We start from the raw sequence: 22820 nt of genomic DNA, 5'->3' as shown, positions 1-22820 counted from the left end.
TTCTTATTGAATTTAATCTCTTAATTTTAATACTTTCCTATTCGTTCAAACTTTAGGTATGTACTCACGACCCAAAACAAGAGAGTTCACCAATGGAAAACCCTTTTTGTTTTTTGTTTGACCAAAGGGAAGGATAATTAATAATGTTATGATACGTACATGTATTTGGAATTATTGGTCCATTGAACTAATTGTAAGAGTGGTTTTTTTTATGAAGTAGATGTGTGTTTTTATAGTTGGTGTCCATAATGGTAACACTAGAAGAAGTTTGATGATGAGAAATAATAGGAGCAAACAACTAAGTGATGTGAGAAATAATAGCAATTAGTAATTTAGTTTATTTACTACGAGTATTGTTTTATTAACATTAGAATTTGGTATTTGCTATTGTTGTTATTATCTTTTATTTATTATAATGTTTAGAGTTTGTTTACAATTTTTTTTTTGTCTAATTTTATGTAGTCACGTAGAGACATGGAGTCATGTAGGGACCTACCATATTACACGGGTATCATGAATGGGGATATAGAAATTGACTCACAAATTTTAGGAACATCTCAAAATACTCCTGTGTCAGTTTCTGATTCTCCACCTGAAGTTGAGAATGCCTCTTCTACAAAAGGAAAACGGGGCGCTAACTTTAGTGTAGAGGAAGATCAACTCTTAGTGTCAGCATGGCTTAATACTAGTGTTGATCCCGTAAGCAGTAATGAACAAACACAAGCTACATTTCGTCAAAAAGTTTGGGAATACTTCACGCAGTACAATAAATCCGGTAACACACGTACTATTACCTCCTTGTTAAGTCGTTGGGGATTGATCAGTGAAAGGACAAATAAGTTTGCAGGGTGCATGGCTAAAGTTAACGCACTTCATAAAAGTGGTATAACCGAACAAGATCAGGTATAAATTATATTACATTAGTGTTAATATACACATTTATCAATAGTTTGAAGATTCTAATCATGTTATATTTTTTTTTTTAGATTATCAATGCGAAGGCTTTGTTTTTGGAGATACACCAAAAACCCTTTCTTCTTGAGCATTGTTGGCTCATGTTAAAGGACCAACCAAAGTTTGCCAATCTTAATGGAAGATCAAGAGCATCCGTGCCTCCAACTCCAGAGTCAACATCTATTGGCGAAGGGGGCGAAGGGGATTGTGGGTCCGGACTTGGTGACGGTTGTAATCTTGAGAGGCCAATTGGTAAGAAGGCCGAAAAAGCCAACCGAAGGAACAAAGCCACCGGAAAAGATGTAGGGGAATATTTGATTAAAAAAATGAAATTTATTGAGGATGCAACTCGATTGGAAGAGGAAAAAATGCTTATTGAGAGGGAAAAACTTACAATTGAGAAGGAAAGAAGTGAAGAAAAACTTAAGATTGAGAAGCAAAAAGTCATGATTGAGAAGAAAAAATTTGAGATGCAATATATGTTAGAGGAGGAGAGAATCATGATGAAAGATACAAGTGGCTTGACCGGAGCACAAAAAGCTTTTTATGAACAACTCCAAGAGGAAATCATGGCAAAACGAAGTTCACGTAATTAATGGGTTTGATTGTATTTTGGATGTAGCTTAGGCCTTTATGTATTTTGTAGTGGCTTATGTAAGCCTTTAAGTATTTTGGTTGTAGGCCTTTAAGTATTTTGATAGTAAACTTTTAAATTTATGGTATTTTGGTAGTATTTTGTAGTGCCTTAAAATTTATAGTATTTTGGTAGTAAACCTTTAAATTTATTGTTTATCTTGTTTTGCTTTGATAGAAATGAGAGCAAGTTGTTGTTGTTTTGCTGAGTTGTTGTTGTTGCTGCTGATGCTTTGATAGAAATTAGAGTAAGTAAAATTTAAAGTATTTTATAGTATTTTGGTTATATTCAATTTGTTGTGGCTTATGCGTAGATTTGTTATATTCAATATGTCACTTGACTTTTTAATCTTGCATCTATAGTAATAATTGTTTTTCAATTGTCTTGAAGGTTGCATCCATGAATCGCTCTTTGTTGTACAAGTTGCTTCTTGATGACTCAGATGAGGATGAGATAATCGAAGAACATGTTATGGAAACATCACAACCTAAACGTCGTCGCTCTATTCGACGTAATCATTTGGCAGGCCATGAGAGGCTTTTTCTTGATTACTTTGCTCCCACGCCAGTATATCCACCCGCTTTATTTCGTAGGAGATTTCGGATGAAGCGTTCTCTTTTTCTCCGTATTCAATCTAAGGTAGAAGCTCATGACTCTTACTTTGTCCAAAAAAGAAATAGTGCCAACAAACTTGGTTTATCTTCATTACAAAAGATAACTGCTGCACTTAGAATGCTTGCGTATGGAGTATCGGGGGATTTGCTAGATGAATATGTGCGGATTGGAGAAACTATTGCATTAGAAAGTTTGAAAAAATTTGTTACTGCGATAATTGATGTTTTCTCTGAGGAATACTTAAGAAAGCCAAACAATGAAGACATTGCTAGACTGTTAGCTCATGGCGAACGCCGAGGTTTTCCAGGTATGTTAGGTTCAATTGATTGCATGCATTGGAAGTAGAAAAATTGTCCATCTGCATGGAAATGTCAATATTGTGGTCATATTCGTGAGCCTACTATTGTTTTGGAGGCAGTAGCATCATATGATCTTTGGATATGGCATGCATTTTTTGGGTTACTTGGGTCAAATAATGATATTAATGTGTTAGAGCGGTCTCATGTATTTAATGAACTTGCTGAAGGACGTGGTCCTGCAGTACATTACTCAATCAATGGTCATAACTACACAATGGGATATTACCTTGCTGATGGCATATATCCAAAGTGGGCAACATTTGTGAAAACAATCCCATCTCCACAAGGACCTAAGCGAAAATTATTTGCAGCAACCCAAGAGGCATATAGGAAGGATGTTGAGCGTGCATTTGGAGTGCTTCAAGCACGTTTCGCAATTGTCCGTGGACCTGCACGCTTTTTCTATCTTGAAACACTCCAAAAGATCATGAAAGCGTGTATAATTCTCCATAACATGATTGTTGAAGATGAACGGGATGATAATGAAGTGGTAAATTTGGATTATGAACAAATTGATGGAGTGGATAATCCTCCTATGCAAGTGTTACATGAACAAAATGATGAATTTCTGTCATGCATTGAGAGGTATGGACGCATTAGAGACCGAGACATTCATTTTCAACTCCAGAAGGACCTTGTTGAACATTTATGGCAATTGCATGGCGAGTCGTAGGAACTTGTGCGAGTGTGTGAGTTTTATTGTAATTTAGTTTGAGTTATGTATGTGAGTAATCTATGGACTACATTGTTCCAGCTACAATATGTGTTTTATTTTATATGTTTTATTATAAAGTTCCTCTATTTCATAATTTAGTTTGAGTTTTGTATATATATAATTTGGAGTTAAAATAAAATATTATTGTTACGTTATCATGATGATTGAGAAATTGTTTTAGTAAAAAAAAAAAAATGTATAAGTATAATTTGGGCGGTGGTGGAAGGGTCGGTGGCGGCGGCAGCCGCGGTGGTGGAAGAATCGGTGTTGGTGGTAGTGGTGGCGGTGGCTGCGGTGGTAGCGACTGCGGTGGCGGTGGTAGTTGCGGTGGTGGAAGAATCGGCGGCGGCGGTGGCAGTGGCGGCGGTGGCGGCAGTGGTGGCGGTAGCGATTGCGGTGGCGGTGGAAGAGTCGATGGTAGCGGTTGCGGGTAGTTGTGATGGTTGTTTATTGTAATGAATATATTATTTTATTGTAGTGGATATATTATTTTATTGTGATGTTTATATTATTTTATTGTGTTAAAAGCTAAATAGATGCATCCACCGCTCGCAAAGATGTTTTGTAAAGTGAATAGGTAAAATAGATAAAGTAACTTTTGGTGGAGCTAAAAAGCTAAATTTTTAGCTCCACTGCTGTGGATGCTCTAAGTTTAAAAAAGTTAAATATATTTTTGAAAAAAAAAAAGGCCCTTCCATGTGAAAGCTTTATTTTTAAAATACTAAGCCAGAAAACTAATTTCTTTAAGGTTTAGAATTGAACTTTTTTTTTTGATAAGAAGAATTGAACTAATCTCATATTTAAGGATCAAAATAAATCAACAACATATTTAAAGGATTAAAATCAAACATGACCTATAGATGTAGGGTAAAAATTATTATTATTATTATTTTAATTTTAGGAACCAAATCCAAACATCTTTTTTTAATTTAAAGGATGAAAATTGAATTTATCATAAATTTCAATAAGGAAAAGCATAGTTTATTTCCCGACTCCTTTTTTACTTTCTTAAATATTCATATAAAGTTTAACTTTATTTAAAAAAAAAAAGAGAATTGGAACAATATTTAATATACTATCCATACCATCTTTTTGAGATTGATAATATTTTGTTTAACAATGATGTATTTACTTACAAAATTAGTTTTTTATAAATGAATAAAAAAGTTGAGAGAGAGAGAAAATAAAATTCCCTTAAAAAAAAAAAAAAAAGTAGTTTATGTCTTTATGATATTCATATTTGCCATTTGGGTTGATATTTAAACGAGAGAAAGATGGTTCTGTTTGTCCTCATTAGCTTTTGCCTGTGGGATAAACCTCGAAACCTCAACCTTGTATTGTCCTTTCCCTCTCTCTTGTGCTGCAAAAAAGTTTTTGAAAATCTCAAGCAAACCGTATCCCCATTTGCCACGTGTCCACAAATCAATTCCTCTCTCTCTCTCTCTCTCTCTCTCTCTGCCACAGTTCCATGCCCATGGTGGTGTCAAAGTGTTGAACTTTCCATAACCACATTGAAGAGAGAAAATCACACACATATGACATTATGGCTTCTCTAACTCCTGGTGTTCTTTCTAAGCTTCTCCAACATGCAGGCAACAAGGACGTGAAAGTCACAGGAGAGCACCGCTCGGCTCTTCTTCAAGTCATTGAGATTGTGCCTTCTCTACCCAATGACCACGACAATGATCCGTGGAAGAGTAAAGGGTTCTTCTTGAAAGTCTCTGATTCACTTCACTCAGCCTATGTTTCAATCTCGGACAATGACATGGACTTGATTTACAGCGACAAGATTCAACTGGGTCAGTTTGTTTATGCCTCGCGGCTCGACTTGGGTTCTCCAGTTCCAGTTCTTCGTGGGTTGAAACCTGTTCCCAAAAGCAAGAGAAGCCCTTGTCCTTGTGTTGGCAATCCCACTGATTTGGTGCCCTCTGATTTGCTGCCCATTACACCAAAGCGTGATTTTCACAATGCCAAGGTGGTCAAGACTAAAAAGGCCAAGCCTAAGAATGTGGAAGTTGAGGGGCTACAGTTGAGGAGGTTGAGTTTGGATTCTGCAAGGAGGGTTTGGGATCAGAGTCCTAAAGCTACTTCTACTTCGACTTCTAGGACTAATGCTGCTCATACTACTACTACTACTACTACATCGAGTTCAAAGTCCAAACAAGTTTGCAATTCTTCGGATAATGCTTCTGTAATGTTCTCTTTTACACCTTTTGTGTCTTTGGCTGTGCCCCCACATTTTATTGCTTTTCAAGTTTGACTCTTTTCACTACCCTTTTCCTTCTTCTTATGTTTCTTTGGTTATTTATCAATGTGACATTTTGGCAATATCTTTGCACTGTTGTGTTTCTAGTAGTCTATATCTTATTGTCAAAGCCCCTTCCTTTTTGCGATTATCCATGGTAATTGAATTGACCCATTCAAATTTATATGAAAATTGATCTTTTTAATTGAATATCTTAATGACCCTTTTGAAGAGAGAGGCAGTTATTTCAGATATGGCACCATTCAAGATGATGAAGTTTCTTATACAATCCTATGCGCAGTAAAGTGGAGCAATTGCACACTTTTTGTGTCTGTGCCTTGGATTGAATTTATTATAGTTAGATAGTAATTTAGTGTATTGAACCTAATCCTTTGTTTTGACCTTTCAGATGTTTTAGTTCTGCTTGAATGTTTGTAAAGAATTTGATTGTGGAATCTGGGATATATTTGTTCTTGTATGCCAAAAATTATATAGTGCCAATGCCCTTGTAAATTTTAGTTTGCATTGCACCTATATTGTAAACTCTAACAGCTACAGCAAGTCTTTGGCTTTGTCATTATGGGTTGTTGGCAGATTTATATTTTGACAGTTGTGCATTCTGTCATAGGTTATATTATCTGGATATGTTTATTTAAAGATTGGGAGAACATTATACCCATTGATAAGCCAAAATAAAATAACGTTTTGCCCTGATTTTGGGTTTGACAAATTTGATGGGTAAAATTATAGATCTTTCCCCTCCTTTTGTCATTCTGGACAAGTGTCGCATGTGTGAAATTAAAGTTATTGCTTCAACTTGTACTCCATTCTACAAATCTCTCATTGGTATTTTTCATGAAGCTGATGACTGGATGTTGCTGCAGGTGATTTCTGATAAGAAAGCTTTTAAGAACGAGAAACCAACGAAGCCTCCAAGCTTGAGTGTTTCACCATTGCAAAACAAAAATGACATCTTTTCTCCAAAACCAAGGAGCAAGACTTCAAAAAAGGATTCGAAATCATCATCTGGGGGCACTATCCCAATTCATCTGCTAAATGTGCCCCTCAATTTCAAGACTTGGTCTGACCAGAGGATTTTGTGGAATGCACTCCCATCTACTATAAATAATCTTGGAAAGGTATGGTTCATGTTTTAATAAAGTTCCATACTTCCAGTTTATCTGATGCCAAGTTCTTATTTTTTAATGCCATATTGACATTGACATTGACCCTTTTCAGAAAGCTATGTCTCATAGGAATGTCGCATTTTTGGCTGCTGTACGTGAATTAGAAGAAGCATCTGCTGCTGAGAGTATCATCAATTGCATGCGGTATACAGTTTATACTCTTTTGCGTTTTGCGATTTATTTTGGCGGTACTTTTTCCATATTTATTTACATCTTTCTATGGAATAATGAGTATTAATAGTTTGAACTTTTCCTAATACTATGCAGTACATCCCTTAGCTTATATTGTGTTTGATAAACAGTTGAAATACATGGTAAGAGTCTCTAGTGCTCCCAATCATGAATAGACAACAATGAATTCATCCTATGTTTTACTGCATAACCTATTAGTTCCATATATATAGTGTAAATTTCCTGAAGAACATCGTTACTCGAGTCTTGATGCTGTTAAGTGGAAATGTTAGTCATATTGGAGAAGTGGATACTTCTTGAACTATTGTACTTGGAGAATTTAAGGAACAAAATTTGGTATCTTTCTGAGGTATGACATACATTTTCCAAAGCATTGGAATTAAAGTAGGACTGTTGGCTGTATGGCTGGTCTCTAGCCTGGTTTGTACTGTCTTTGCTGGGTTCTCTTAGCTTGTTTCAATAAAAAAGGCTTTCTTGATTATCAAAAAATAAAAAAAGAGAAAGAGAATGTCTTGAATGAGGTCCAATACTGAAAAGGGAAGTGTCCCAAAATATTCTACCAAGCAAGCCATTGTATCCAGATATTGAGTGCGCGAAGGTGCACCACTGAAGCAACTCATCTAATCTTGTCATTCTTATATAGATCGTCATTCTTACATATATTAATTTGTTTTGCGCATTATACATGCTGGAATATAAGCTTCTACTTGTCTATTGGAAGTCTCATTACTTATGAACTACCAACTATCAAGACAGCGTTTTGCCTCTTGGAGGGCATTGGCATGCCTAGTTCAGTTGTGCAGCAGAAGGTTTTTTTTCGTGCGGATTTGAATATGAGTTAAAGAAGAACAAGTCAGAAGAAGAATCTTGGCAATCTTGGACCATATCCTGGACTTATGAAATGCATATGAAAAGACACATTATTGAATAAAAATCCAAGAATGGAGATGAGTTATGAATGTTTTTCATCTTCAGATCAGAGGGCAAAGATGATATCCGATAAGCTAAGTGGAAATCCAGACTCTAGAGTCAGAGTTTCCTTTTACTGGATTGCTTAAATGTGATGGAACTGGATTGTTGAAATGTAAATGGATTGAACTTGTTATTGAGTGTGGAGAACAGGTGTCTAGACACAGTACATTTCAGGGGAAGAATGATGTGAAGCATTAGTTAATGCATATACCAAGAATTTTATGTACCTTCATGTTACCTAGTGTTCAATGTGGAAGACTTATTGGGTGACAGGCACAGCCTGAAATTGCTTATGCTTGGGAGGTGAACTACTATAAATCTGAAATTCTCCAATGTATTGAAGAAGGTTGAAGCAATAGAACTGCATAACTAATTTTTGTACATCACTTAGTTCGTTCAGATGCCCAGGGTACTGTGGCATGTGTGTAACACATGAGATCTGCCAAAGAGATAACTTTCCTCCCCACCCTCACCACCTCAAAAATAGAAAAGCAAAAATAACAACCTTTAATATCTTTTTCTTGACCATATTTGCCCAATGTTAGAGTTGTTTAGTGAATTACTTAAGGCCGTTACGCAACTACAGAAGATATCTCATATGCAGCCAGGCTAGAGTATTCTACTTGTTTGTGAAATAATGGGTGAGTAGGTGACATTAATAAATTTAGGGCCTTCAAGTAATTTGCTTTTGTTATAGGTCTTTTGTTGGGGTAATATGGATGGATAAGTGTTGGTGACAGCCATTAGTACTCTCTCTGGCAGAATTTATAATGTCAAATACTGGTATACATCTTTTCTTTTCTATTTTTTTGGGGTGGGGTGGGGGTGCGATGATTTACATAAAACAAGTCCTTGTGGTCATCTTGTAGCTTACGGAAAATTTCTCCATTTCCTTATTCTGTTCCCCTGTTCTAGCTTTCATTGATTACATGCATTTCTTCTTCTAGCATGTGAATGTTGGTAGCCTACTTAGTAAAGAATTTGCAATTTCACATTATTTTATTGCACCTAAGTTCTATATTATATGATTTTTACCATGAAACTACTTGGAGTATAATCTGCTCAATTTACATTGATTATATTTTCCTGCCTTCCCTTTGCCATATTATGGTGGAGGTGGACAATTCATCACGTTTTGTTGTAGACATTAGCAGTTAAGTAGTTCATTTGGTGAAAATGTCCTACTTTGCTAGTTCTCACTTCCTACAAACATGCATATGAACTTTTCATTAGTAAACCATCCTTGTTACCATAAAAAATTATGATCTCCTTTAATACCATATAATGATGTTGTCAACTGCTAATGACTATGATACATGGTATATACATGTTTTTCCAGATTTTTTTGAGCATGATACCATTAGTAAAGATTTCAAGCTTGGAATATATATGATGACCATATTTTATATTTTCAGTACGTTTGCGGAACTCTGTGATACCTCTCAGAAAGTTCCTGCAGGAACACTGGTGGAGCAATTTTTGGACCTTCATCTAAGTATGCAGAGAGCTGGAAAAGTTGTCAATTCCTTACAGAGCATAACACTTTCTGAAGCAAAGTCAAATGGTTATTGTAGCCTGCAGCGTTCATTGCCAGATGCATGTAAACGTTTCACTGATAAGAATGCCACATCTTGGGTTCAAGCTGCAGTAGGGACTAATCTTTCCAAGTTCAATCTTTTCAGAACGCAAGAAAAGAGTAGTCTTCAAAATGGTGAGAAATGTTATTATGTCGTCATAGATAAGAATCCAGAGGAGTTGAATTCTAAAAGTAATTCTCCTCAAGATAAACAAAGTCATAGAAATCATGGAAGCTCTTTATCAGAATCAAGTGCAAAGCGACTGCCATCTCCTTCACAACGTCATACAACAAAGAAAACAAATACTGTAAGAGAGGACTGTTCTAAGGGAAGTAGACTAAAAGAGACAGCAACTTTGGCTGAAAAATTGCTCCTGGTTTCTCGTGAATGGTTCTTGAAGTACTTGGAGGATTCATTAAACGTGGGATTTGAGCAAAGCAGAGAGGAAAGATCAGAAATTGCTTATCTTCTTGGGCAACTTAAAAGGGTGAATCAGTGGTTGGATGACCTGGTTGGGGGTGGAGTTGGGGTTGATGAGAGGATAGATGACTTGAGAAAGAAGTTATATGGGTTCCTATTAGAGCATGTTGATTCCACCATTGTTTCCATTAATTAGATACATACCACAAGAACTAACAGTGATTACACTATCAACCACTAATTTCTTGTCCAGGTAGGGGTTTACTGTCGAGTTTTACAGCACAAAGAATATGGTATTTTTGCCCTGGAGTTCTATCACAAGATGTCCTATGACTATCACAGAATTTTTGTAATGATTTAAACATGTGCTATATCATTGAAATGTATAGTTGACTTCCATGCTAAATTTTTTATTTGCCATTTGGATCACAGTTATTACCTTATCTGTCCTTTTTCCAAAGTGTGGTTTTTTTCATGTCCACTTTAATTTCCTTTCCATTTATGGTTTATTCTTGCAATCTTTATCTGGATGTGATGTGGTAATATAGGATCATAGAGGAATCTGAACCTCCATAATAGGTGACCAATTGTCAACAAAAATGAACAGATGGATATTTCATTTCTACTCTAATCACCTGCTGTACATTAGCTAAAAAAATGGAGGCCTTTTCTTTTCCCTCACAATTTTGGAAAATTAACAGAAATTAACTCCAAAACAACTTAGTTGGTCAAAAAATAGCCACTTGTTGATTTCCTATGGGAGGAAGCCGTTGATTCTGCAGATGGAGCCTTCTCAGTGTAAACTACTGCAGTTTTTGCCAATGCTTTCATTCCCCTACAGGACTTCATATGCTTATGCATTTTTTCTGGCTTGAACGACTTCCCACACTGCCTGCAATAAGTAAAAAGAATTTTGGTCACCTTATGGTTCTATGCAATCACAAGGATATGAACTACAATTCCCTCTAGCTTTAAACCCCAAATTGAGTAGCTTGTGCTTATTGCTGAGTATGATTTGGCCTATGCATCATGCTACACATTCTCAAAGATCATTAATTTTTATCTGTGTCAACTGATAGTGATCCGTGACTAACTTTGCTATTGAATTAGGCCACTTGATACAAGGATTATTTTAAACAGATTATATTAACAGGATATAATCGACCAGATGGCTCATGAGCTCAGCAGAAATGACAGGTTATGTATATAAATAGAAACCAACCTTATCAAGAAATATATAATTAACCATAACTTGACCACACTCATTTGTAGTATTAAGGCCCATCATAATCAACAATTCATGTACTTTTTATTTTCATTTTGTTTTTAACTGAAACAGAAATTTGACTTTTGCTGATTGTAGTAATCCTATTCCATTGAGGCTGAGTCTTTGACTTTAAAAAGATGCCCACTTGGTTAAACACTTCACCACTTGTCATACTCTCCAGTGGTTATGGTTTGCATTCGACTTTTCTTCTTCTTACTTCTGATGATTCTGATCTATATTTTGGGTCACACGCACCTCAGTTGGGCTTGGTCAGTCAAAAGAATCAAAGCCAATATTTTTTATTCTGACTATGGTACCCTGCAATATCTATTTGTAACAAATGGAGATTCTGGTCAACCCAGAACGACAACATTGGTTTAACTTAGTACTAGCAAGATAGGTTGCATCACTTACGAGCAATTTGGCCCAGCCACTGGCTTGTAAGCAGTGTTACTTGCCTTTTGTTTAGAAAATTCACTGTGCTTCTTCTGTGAACTATGTCCTCCATCATAGCTTTCTCTGCACCAACAATGCAACTCAAATTACTCAATATTAATCCAAGTTATTTTATTCTTACATAATAGGACAAAGCTTAGCTGCAGTCCCTCTATGTGCAGTATGTTAAGTTCTCCAATTAAATTCAATCTTGTGATTGCATTGAATAATGCAGCACAAATGGTGTAATCTTCACAATAACTAGATTCAAGCCTGCCACATGATTGAATTTAATTGAGAAATCTAAGATACAATACACAATGAACTATACATAAATTTTTCCCTGTGCATCATATCTATGCAAAATGTTAAGGACTTTTAATAATTATGAAAAAAACCATTAATTTGACCTACCTAGCTTTCTGCTGTTCTTGATGTTGTTGTTGCTGCTGCTGCTGCTGCTCTTGATTCCAATTAGTCCCATGCCCTCTCAATATCTCTTCTTCACAAGACTTTGTTCTGTTAGCCCGATTCGTCATGATTAACACTGCATCATTGGTATCCACAGCACCACACCTAATCAAATTGCGAATCATGCTAGAAGCTCCACCTGAATAGGTCTTGCTCTTTGTAAACGAGGATTTTGAAGACGAAGATGATGAATATGCTGAGGCTGGTGTACCATCATTTTCCTCTTTGTTCTTGTTGCCCTTCTTTTTATTCTTCCTACTCAACAGAGCTGAATAAAAAGAAGTAGTTTCGAATTTCTCACTCTGCTCTTGCTTCTCTTCTTCAAGCTTCGGTGAATCATTGGCTAACGTTGACCTCTCAGAGCCGAAACAAGTTGATTCTTCAGTGATTTCAGAAGAGAACTCTGTTGAGGTATTAACTTTAGAATCTGGCTGTGTTTGATATTCTTCATTAATCAAAGGTTGCTTCAGGTGTTGTTCTTCAGCTAGGACTTCAATTTCAACAGGCTGTTGCTTTTTCAATATTGAAGCTTTTTTTTCACAGTGTGAACCATGATCTTTAAGTTCTAGAGCAATCAATTTGAGTTTAAATTAAATGGGAAGTATTGTGAAACACACAGACTAAAAACACCATCATTTACTATTCCATTAAGGTTATGGAAAATTTCAAATCAAATAAGTCAATGATATTAATTAATTGACTAACCAAATGGGGTATTCATAATTTCGGATCCTTTGAGCACGTATTCATTGTCAGATATAGGAGTGATAAGATCATCATCTAGCAAGTCCTGCCAAACATAACCTGTCTTGTACCTCCTGCCATTCAGAACTAGTCTTAAAACGAGGTACACTAGTGATAATTTACCGATATTTTCAAAAGCTTATTCTATTAAGAAATGGTAAATTTAATTATTTGACCATTATTCTCACACTCCCCTCACTCTTGGTCTTACTTGTTCTGATACATACAGAATTTAATCAGTTATTCTAAGAGATAGAACTAAGGTGTTGTTTGGATGAGGGGAATGATTGAATTAGATACCTCTTGTAGGACCAAGTGAAAGCATCTGGCATGTCCTTTCCTCGCAGATCCGAAAGCCACCTCTTAACATCTTTTACACAAATAATGAAAAAAATTAATCATCAGCACCCAATAATCACCTAAGAACACAAATCACAATTCATGCTGAGAAAGAAATAGACTCATGACTAGCTAGTCACCTCTCAGATAGACACCATTACGATTGAAATGGTGTACACGAACGAGATGGGGATGCTCAACTCGACCCATATGACTAAGGAAGTAAATAATGTGTAAACGTCTCACTTCTCCACCTTTGGCTTCCATTCCTATCTGGTTTCTTCTTATTCTTCTTCTTCTGTTGTTTGCACAAAGTCCCCCACAGCACCACCAATACCAATACCAACACAAACAAACAAAAACACAAAAACACAAAAAATCCTCTTCTTTTTAGACAAAGCCTCTCATTGATTAATCAATAACATTTCAAAACTTTAACATTAAAAAATAGAGAAAGACCATGAAAGGCCCAAGAGAGATCTTTGTCTCTCTGCCGGCCTGCTCCACAAAAAGCCGAAAACAAAACATATTCCTCATGCTTGGCATATTACTCATTATAATATTGATGATCAACATTCATCTTTGCAGGCCTAGCTACAAGACTATATGCATGGACTATAAAATAACAACCATATATATAAAAATCATAACTTTCTTGTAGAAACAAAAGAATCATTGGTTTTCGAGATTACCCCACTTATTATTCTTTGCAGTACTAACACTTATCTTTCCCTTCTCAGCAAGCAGTCTCTAAGTGTGACTGTGTGTGAGAGAGAGAGAGAGAGAGAGAGAGTAGTATAAGGAAGCACCACTATTATGGAGGATTGACCAAATATAGATCAGATAAATATGGAGAGAAAAGATTTGCAGTTTGGCTTGCCACCCGCAAGTTTTATCTGATTTCCCGCTATTTAACAAACATAGCATACGAGAATACATATCCTGCCAGCTTTTGACTCAGATATATTCTATGTTATTCCCATAAAAAGGTCTTGTTTATTTCCAAAAATTCACAGTGGTCCAATGAATCCATTGCTACCCTCTGTTATAATTTTTTCTTTCCTATATCCTTTCCTTATATATATTTATTTATTATATTTTTTCATCCAACCAGTAAGGGTCGATAACCTAACCCAAAATCCTACCTAAATGGATTGAGTGAGCAACATTAGTTGCATATATTCTACTAACCCTCTCCCAAATCCTTTTCTTAGAAGTCTCTTAATTGTAGTAGCACCATATTCTAATTATAATTATTTTTCATATTAGATGACCTATACAACTTATTATGTAATGACATATTTGTTTTTGTCTAATTAAATTATTAATGAACATAGTGATACAAAATTTTCACAAATACTAATGTGACACGTCTTGATTGGTACATAATAAAAGTAGCGTTGGACAGTCTTAGCATATTGGGAAAAAAAATAATTCTATACATAGGATAGGATTACTCTTAAATTGACTTCCAAAAAAAAAGGGAAAAGGATTGCTCTTAAATTATAGATAAAGATATTAATATGAGAAATATGGTATGTAAGTCTGTTACAAATAAGAGGATAATATATTTGGACCTGACTGGACAGTGATCAATTGATTTGTACTGAGAATTTGGGGTCTAGTTGAACCATAGACCTAACTCAATAAAAATGAAAATAAATGATGAAGGTGAGGGAGAAAGGAACCTATTTAATGGGGTAATCTGGGAATGAATTATTCTCAGGTAGAGGAGAAGGTTGGGTCACCGAATTCATTATTTCAATAATTGATTGGTTGGGGCTGCCTAAATTTTTGTGCTCTCATGTATTTGGAAATGTTGTTTTCTATTAATATTATTTATCACATTCTCAAAAAAATATTAATATTATTTATCAGATGGTCTTTTGGTAGAAAGCTTAACACAATTTTATACACCTTGGCTAGCCAAACCGAAAATCTAAGAATAAGAGAAAAAGTGCAAACATAATTTATGTCATATGTTCTATATTAATAATTTTATTTTTTAAAGAATTTAATAATCAGTATTTATTGGTATTATCTAATATTTTTTCAAGCATATATGTTCATATAAAACATATTTATATGAATTTAAACTAGCTTAACTGATAAAGTATTTTATTCATTTAATAAAAAATTTGGTTTTTATTTATAAAAGAAGAAATAAATAAAAGATATGAGATATAAACTAATTAATGCCTTGTTTTAATGATAAAGAAGAATTATCATAAAACCATAAACTTAAGTTATATCTATCTATGAAAAAAGTATTTTTATATTTAAATAAAAAATATATATTTCTAATCAAAGTGTGCATGGTTCACACCCACTTGTTGAAAAGAAAAAAGTATACACAATATTTTATTCCTTCAATTATTTAAAAAAAGAAAAAGAAAAAGAAAAGAGAAGGTAGAAGTATTCTGAATTTAACCTAGCTATCCATGATGATGGGGTCCTCCAAAAACCCCATGGACTCTGTTGAGCCTTTTGCATTCATATCAGAAGTCAGGACCTTCTTCTCGTCAGTTTTTTGCAACTTTAATATGCCAGCAACACAGAAGAGAAAAAGGGTACTACTGAACACCGCAAAAAGTAAAGACAAAAAACTAATCCATCATTCAACATGCCTTAACAGAAATCATTTTTGTTCCTCATTCTGTCCTATAGCTTCCATAAGAAAGTGCAATTTGGGAATCAATTACATCCTAGCTAGCATACATTTCTTTATTATTAAGCATCTAATTATACTAATAACGATTTTAGAAAATAATGAATAAGGCCTTTGGTTTCATAGGCTTAAAAATGAAATTAAGCTACCTAGTTAGCTTATTTTATCAAGAGTTTTATAGTTTAACTGGTTAATTCAAATCACCTCTTTCTCATTGTAACAATTGAGTTATCGAGAAAAAAAAAAAAAAAACTTATTCTCTTAGATAAAACTTTTAATAGTTTCACCTCTTCTTAGATATAGCTTAGACAATCCTTAATTTATTTTCATCTCACTAAAAGAAGCTATACCCCCATAAACTAACAATATAATATCACCAAGACTTAATGAAAATGTTCATGAAAATATAAAAAGATATGTAGAAATATATATTCCATATAATAGAAATTTAACATATATGCTTAGAATTTGAAAGATAACCTAATGAGGGAGCATCAATCATTGATTTCTTACACTGAATTGAGAGTGAACTTCAAAGAGAATTTGATATCCATTTTCTCTTTTATAGAGAGAGAGGAGAGAGTGAAAGATCATCCTTTCTTTGTTGTTGATTAGCATGGACAAAACAAAAATCAAATCCCCCCTCCTTCTCTACATCTCTAAAAAAACAAAAAAAATTAGTGATTGGGTGAAGGGTCAGACAGGAAGAGGAACATTGATACCTTGGACGTGAAGGAGTGTTTGATGGTGATGTGAATTGTGAATATGCAATCTTTTCTCGTCCAAAAACGTGCCGTTGCAGTTGAAACCAAAATATGCTGCTTGACTGAAAAAATGGATGAATATGCACTACTTTCTAGCTTGGTTATATGGTTAGATACTCAAAGTGGCGGGACAGGTCAGTAAACATAATGAGGTAGATGATGTTGATGGACTCAATTTTTTTTTGGCCTTACTATCATATCCCAACCGTGTGTAAATTTCTAACTAACATACTGGCAGTTTGGTTCACATCTTATAATAACACACAGCATTAATGTCATATATTTATTTATCCAGCATGGAATTTACTATTGGGTTAGACAATCATTAATTGCTTAGCCCTGAGGAACCTATCAATTAATCACTATCCCCAATCATTGCCACCAAGGCAACAGCTTTTCTTTTTATTTTTTTATTATTTGTTATTAGTTATTACACCATTATTTATTGATATAATAGATTTGATCTTAATTTTGGGGTTTGTTTTATGATAATTGTTTTTTATTATTAAGTCAAGAGTCAAGACACTAATTGAATTTTGCTATGAATTGGATTCGAATCTAGGTCCCTTGTTTGATGAATTAAAACTTTACAACTTAAGGTAAAACCACAAGATGACACATTTTTTGTTTCTGAAAAATAAACATGTTTCCCCTACAACCATTTTTTGTGGACAATCGGAAAGAAAATTAATTAAAATGATGCCATTAAGTAAAATTCCATTTTATTTACGCTTTATATATTAAGATACCGCAAAAGGATTAAGAACCTTATAAGGTGTAACTCAAATAATATTATAAAAGAGTTCAAGTGTTCAAATACCTCTCCTAATTGATAATTTATTTATTAAAAAAAAATGCTGTAGATATTGGGCTATGCATCAACTTGATCCATAAGGGTCCCTCCCATGTTCATAAGGGTTGGATAGTGTGTTTGTGTGTGTGTATCTATATATTCATATATAAAAGGATAATTGATATGTGTTGATTCAAGCCACACTTGAAGATAACACTAAACACATTAAAAATGTGCAAAATGTGCTATATATATGCTAACATGTATTAGGCCTGTAACAATGCTCTCCATTTATCAATATAAAATAAGGAAGAATAACTGATGACTATATCCACCTTTACATCTGTTAACTACTACCTCTCCATCATCAAAAGAATTCTATCCAATTTCACAGCAAATAATTCTGTCCATTTCAAATGATTCAGTCAATTACTATTTTTGATGAAAATGATTCAGTCAATTACCAAAAACAAATGAAAATGACCCTTCTATTAGAGAAGCAAATAGAAATACGACACGGTTACAATTAAGTCAAACAAAGATGGACTATAACTAATTAAAGAAACACTATTTAGGTGATGTGCAAAACCAAACTATATTTACGTGCACTATTGACTTCCTAATGATCCTTTAACAAAGAACTGGTTCATGCAATGGTTGCTAGCTTTTTCTTCTTCAAGTTTAATCCATCAATACTCATCTTCATTATATTGAGCTGCACGAGGTACAAAAGGTTCTTTATCAGCATTATCTCTAGGAGGAGGCTGCCATGTCATGTGCCCAAATTGCTCTTGTAGACGTCCAGTTTGTTCTTCTTCAACCCCAACTTGACCCAGTTCCTCTCCTCCTCCACTACTTCCTTCACCATGTTGTTGCACTATCAGAACTGATACATTTGATGTGAAGCTTGCTGACACCAATGAATCCCCCAAAGCTCCAAGTTCTGGACAGTCACTCCACTCGTTTAAGCCGGATGTCAATGGTGACTCCATTCCTTCCCCTCTTCCTACTATGTATAGATCATACTCTTGATGCTCCATTGTGCTTATTGTTTTCAGAGTTTCTTCCCCATTATTCGTCAATTTCTCCATGTATGTAACTGATGGGTTGCATTTGGAGTCTTGCCTGAACTTTTCTAGATAGTCATCGTCTAGCTGCTTTTCAATGTTATTGCACTCCCCTTCTTTATTCTCTCTTGGGTTCAACTGAGCTGCATTCTGTTCGTCTGTGTTTAAAATAAACAAATATTAACAAGAAAAGAAGATACAAGGGACTAATGTGTGTGTTTTATAATTAATAATTCAATAGTTACCATAAAAGAGAGGGTATTTGAACTCGTCTATGTTGGGAACATCAAAATGTGCCAATTGCAAGTTTCTTGATAGACTAATGTTTGTTAAGAAGAAGAAGAGGAGGAAGAAGAAGAAGATATAGAGGACTAATGTGTATGTTTTAATAATTATTAATTCAATAATTACGATAAAAGAGGTTATTTGAACTCGTCTATGTTGGGAGCATCAAAAGGTGTCAACTGCAAGTTTCTTGATAGATTAATGTTTGTTAAATAATTTTTTAATTTTTTAATTTATAAAAAGCTCTCAATAAAATCTGTATATATTTTTTGTGTGTAATGTCTATACAATTTATGAATATATACACACACACAATCGAATTGAGCTATGGAGCCCTTATGAGTACTGAATCAAGGATATATTATTTTTTCCTTGATTAAGCTTTAATCAAGAATTTACTGGTACAAAATAGAAAAAATGTTAAAAATGTGTAAATGCTAACAACCATATTCAATTTTAGTGGCCTAAATGAAAAGAAAAATGCTAAAGTTACTATAGTTTCTTAGAGATGTTACAGAATATTATCAATTTCTCTACATAAACTTTACAAACTAATGTGTCAACTTTTAAACACTGCATTATTGTTATTGATGTAGTACTGATTTCATTCATTCTTGTTAGATTCAAATCCTTCTGTAGTAATATTGATAGTAGTTCTAACAATTTCTTTTTTATTTTTCCACAAAATACTTACAAATTAACGAGTGAATAAATGTGATTGGTGTTAGTGTCACAACAATAAAATTATAAATAAATTCCTTAATATTTTTTGTTTTGTATTTAAGTTTACATATCAGATTATAAGTTTGTGTTGCAGTAAAATTTAAAATAGTAGAAGCATCACTGACTGCCTAAGTTCATAATATAACATCCAAAATAGTTACGACTTTACTATTAAGTTCTATTCTATGTATAATATTTTATGAACCTGAAACAAATCGCACCACCGTTAAGCTGACACTGGAATGCCCCGACATCCTCCACGCATAAGCCAATGCCTCCCGATCATCGGGGCCGCCAATGAAGAGCATGGCAAAGCGTTGTCCATGACCAGCATGGTTGGATTCTCTGCGTATGGAAGCATTAAGTCCTCGATCCACAAAGATAGCTACAGAACAAGGTGCATTTGCTAACACATTTTCGTTAACTCCTCTAAGAGGATGGTTAGAATCCTCCAATCCACCATCCATGCTTAGTTGTTTGTGAAAGGGAATGATTATGAGTGTCACACGCTTGTCCTCAGCTAAGCTACAAATATCCTCGTGCATTGAGTCATAAGCAGACACTGCTGTTAAGGGCTGGACAGAAACATTATTGCTGTGGCTCTCCAAGCTTGCAAAGGCACTTGCAATGCCGTCAGAGTTTGATCTAGAGCGTCCTGTTAAAATTATGGTTAATTAATTAAATTAACTATTTTTTTAGTAATTTAAATTTTTGAAACAACCAGGTAATTTATTATGTATCAGAGTAAATAGTCATGAGTTTGAATCATGTCCCTACTATACCTCTCATTTTAAAAATTAACAAATCTCCACATGTGAGGCCACAGTTTTTGTTTTGAATACACATTTAGGTTTATAATATTAATCTAAATCATGAAAGTTATTAATTTCAAATGGAAAAGATTTTATTAAAGGGAGTATGAAGTCAGAAGAAGATGTTAAAATTATAGTTAAATGATTAAATTTCCTATTTTCCAATTGTTTGATAATGTATCACACCTTTGTTTGTAGAGCTGTAGGTGTCATGCACAATTAGCATGGCAGAAGAGCGTCCTGTGAGCTCGACTAGGTGGACAGCAAAGACGTTAATGGGGGATAGTTGAGTGGGATTAGAATTCTGGAGGAGGTTAATCATGCCAGAAACATTGCGCATGGAATGAATACATACAAGTATTCGAAAGTCAGTGTCTGGCTTTGTGCTTTGTATGGTCCTGCGCTTGTATTGCCTGGTACGCCTTGAGCGCTTGTAAGTGAATGCAAGGATAGGCCCAACCACAAGTGTCATAAGCCAGAATGCAAGCACCAAAATTGAAAAGGTTTGGTTGTTCAAAGCCTGCAACAAAAGATATATAACATTCGAGTCAATATGCTGTGTAATTAACTTTGTGATTTTGCGAGTCATATATACATGCATGAATAAGTTTTAGTATCAAATCAGAGATTCAAAATGCCTGAGAGATCATATATATGGCTTAATGAGTTATGCTTATAAATAGAGAGCAAGGAGTCATTTTGTCTGCAACCTACTAATTAGAATGAAGGATTTTATTCTATTTGCTTTACATTGGTATTGATTCATCAATATTATTACATCTTGGCACCTACCTATATGATGATTTATGCTAGGTAGCCCTAAATAAGTTGGTGACTAATCATTCAATGATTTTAGATTATGATGTTTGAGATTCACAAATTTTATTACATATGCCTAAGAAATTGATGTGTCAACTTTTAAAAACAAAACAAAAAATTAATATAAAAATTTCATTTATTATGTTGTTGATACAGTACCAATCACATTAATTGTCATCTCAATTTATAAGTTTTATATTTTATTTACAGTAATATCAAATATACTGAGCAATAGTATTCCCATTTTTTTTCATTTCATGCAAATCACACAAAGAAAGATGTGGAATACCTGTAAGTCCCGTCCGGTGCAAAGAATGATAAGGGACAACAAGCCTTTGGTGTTCATTAGTAGTCCAAGAGACAGACCATCCAGTTTTGGCATGCCGTACAGCAAAGATATGCAATAAGTGCTTATAAACTTGGGTATAAAAGTCAGGACAATAACTGAAAAAGCATTTGCCCAATTAGTGCCATTGGTAATTAGTCCAATTCTGACTCTGAGCCCAACACTTAAGAAGAAAAGAGGCATCAAAATCCCTGACACAAAATCTTCAACCTTCTCCATAATTGTATCTGTAAGGTCCCCTTTTGGCATAATAACTCCTAACATGAAAGCCCCAGCAATGGAATGAGCACCACAAGCATCAGCTATGAATCCACACACTATGACCCCAGTCAGAACAATACATACATGGAAGTCATTGTAGTTGTCTTCTTTTGCTGTGTGGCGAATTATCCATTTGAGAGCTGGACGTAATGCAAACACACAGAAAATAATGAAGGCAATAGTTGAACCCAGTGCAAAGTACTTTCCCTGATGAAGCAATGCCATTGCCACTACCATGAAAACCCAACAGCATAAGTCACTGATAAGAGCTGAGGTTAAGGCCGTCCGGCCAAACTCTGAGCGTAGCAGCTTGACATCTGCAAGGATTCGAGCAAGGTCCGGGAAATTGGTGCAGGCTAGAGCAATAGCCCAGAAGATTGCACCACCATGGTTGGATGCCTTTGGTTGAAGTAGGTAAAATAAACCATAACCAAAAGGCATTGCAACGACAAAACCGGCTAGGACAACACTATAGGCCTTCTTCCCTACACGTAGTATTAAGGTAAAGTCTGTCTCTAGGCCAACCAAAAACATATAGTAAACCATACTCAAGTTTGCCACTGTCTCCAATGTCATAAGGCTCTTAATTGGAAATACATGGATGTGAATAAACTGTGTGCTTGCCAATCCAGATCCGCCCAATAACACGCCAGCCTATCAAAGCGAAAGGCATATGAGTATATCCAATGTCATGTCATTTAAAATGTTAAATACATGAAGTAAAATCGCAGCAGTAAAATAGACTATTGTATGTTATTCTCTATCAATAGCTCTATAGGCTTTACTGAAACTAATATTCAAACATACATTGAAATATGCTACAAACTTGATATTAAAAGTAGACAATAATACTTACAAGGACCTCAGCAACAATACGAGGTTGGCGTAGAGGTTTAAGGATGAGCATCACAATACGAATGAACAAAATAATGAGTGATAGTTGCAGGACGAAGAGAGGGAGAGAAGCCGCCAATGGATTTTCAGCCCGCCATAGGCCATTGGAACGGGTTACATTTTTTGTGTAACAAATCTTCGTATCACCTGCTCCGTTATCTATGAACTCCTCATCCTTGGTTAGGGTTGCACCCATTTTAGCTTCTTATGATATTGAATCTATTGATATGCCATATCTCCCTCAATCAATTAGTGTCAAGAG

At 34.8% G+C, this 22820-nt stretch overlaps 4 protein-coding genes across 7 annotated transcripts; 2 read left to right on the top strand and 2 right to left on the bottom strand.

Annotated features, from left to right (window-relative positions):
- Positions 1-1280: 1280 nt before the first annotated feature.
- LOC142617071 (uncharacterized) lies at positions 1281-3311 on the top strand. Its single transcript, XM_075789762.1, has 3 exons — positions 1281-1526; positions 1979-2510; positions 2697-3311. Exons 1-3 carry the CDS (start codon positions 1281-1283, stop codon positions 3233-3235), a joined length of 1317 nt encoding a protein of 438 aa, XP_075645877.1. The 3' UTR covers positions 3236-3311.
- A 1509-nt stretch (positions 3312-4820) lies between these two features.
- LOC142617962 (uncharacterized) lies at positions 4821-10290 on the top strand. The gene is made up of 4 exons (XM_075790937.1): positions 4821-5468; positions 6407-6661; positions 6762-6853; positions 9289-10290. The coding sequence occupies exons 1-4, from the start codon at positions 4821-4823 to the stop codon at positions 10064-10066; spliced, it is 1773 nt and encodes a 590-aa protein (XP_075647052.1). The 3' UTR covers positions 10067-10290.
- A 180-nt stretch (positions 10291-10470) lies between these two features.
- On the bottom strand, positions 10471-16625 carry LOC142617614 (protein SOSEKI 1). 4 transcript variants are annotated; one of them, XM_075790530.1, is made up of 7 exons: positions 16517-16625; positions 13267-13424; positions 13088-13157; positions 12749-12861; positions 11987-12608; positions 11552-11656; positions 10471-10762 (listed from the first exon to the last, which is right to left on the bottom strand). In XM_075790530.1, the coding sequence occupies exons 2-7, from the start codon at positions 13391-13393 to the stop codon at positions 10591-10593; spliced, it is 1209 nt and encodes a 402-aa protein (XP_075646645.1). In that variant the 5' UTR covers positions 13394-13424; positions 16517-16625; the 3' UTR covers positions 10471-10590. The 4 variants fall into 4 exon arrangements, with proteins under 4 accessions (XP_075646645.1, XP_075646643.1, XP_075646642.1 ...); XM_075790528.1 differs by having other exon boundaries at positions 11987-12446; positions 16517-16600; XM_075790527.1 differs by lacking the exon at positions 16517-16625 and adding an exon at positions 13819-14044.
- Positions 16626-18040: 1415 nt separating this feature from the next.
- LOC142617070 (cation/H(+) antiporter 15) lies at positions 18041-22240 on the bottom strand. The gene is made up of 4 exons (XM_075789761.1): positions 21347-22240; positions 20425-20758; positions 19632-20081; positions 18041-18576 (listed from the first exon to the last, which is right to left on the bottom strand). Exons 1-4 carry the CDS (start codon positions 22238-22240, stop codon positions 18041-18043), a joined length of 2214 nt encoding a protein of 737 aa, XP_075645876.1.
- Between the last annotated feature and the right edge of the window lie 580 nt (positions 22241-22820).

The sequence above is a fragment of the Castanea sativa genome, chromosome 11 (genome assembly GCF_040712315.1).
Source record: "Castanea sativa cultivar Marrone di Chiusa Pesio chromosome 11, ASM4071231v1".
Taxonomy (NCBI): domain Eukaryota; kingdom Viridiplantae; phylum Streptophyta; class Magnoliopsida; order Fagales; family Fagaceae; genus Castanea; species Castanea sativa.
Note: the sequence above shows the minus strand (reverse complement) of the source record. Positions and strands in the feature narration are given on the sequence as shown.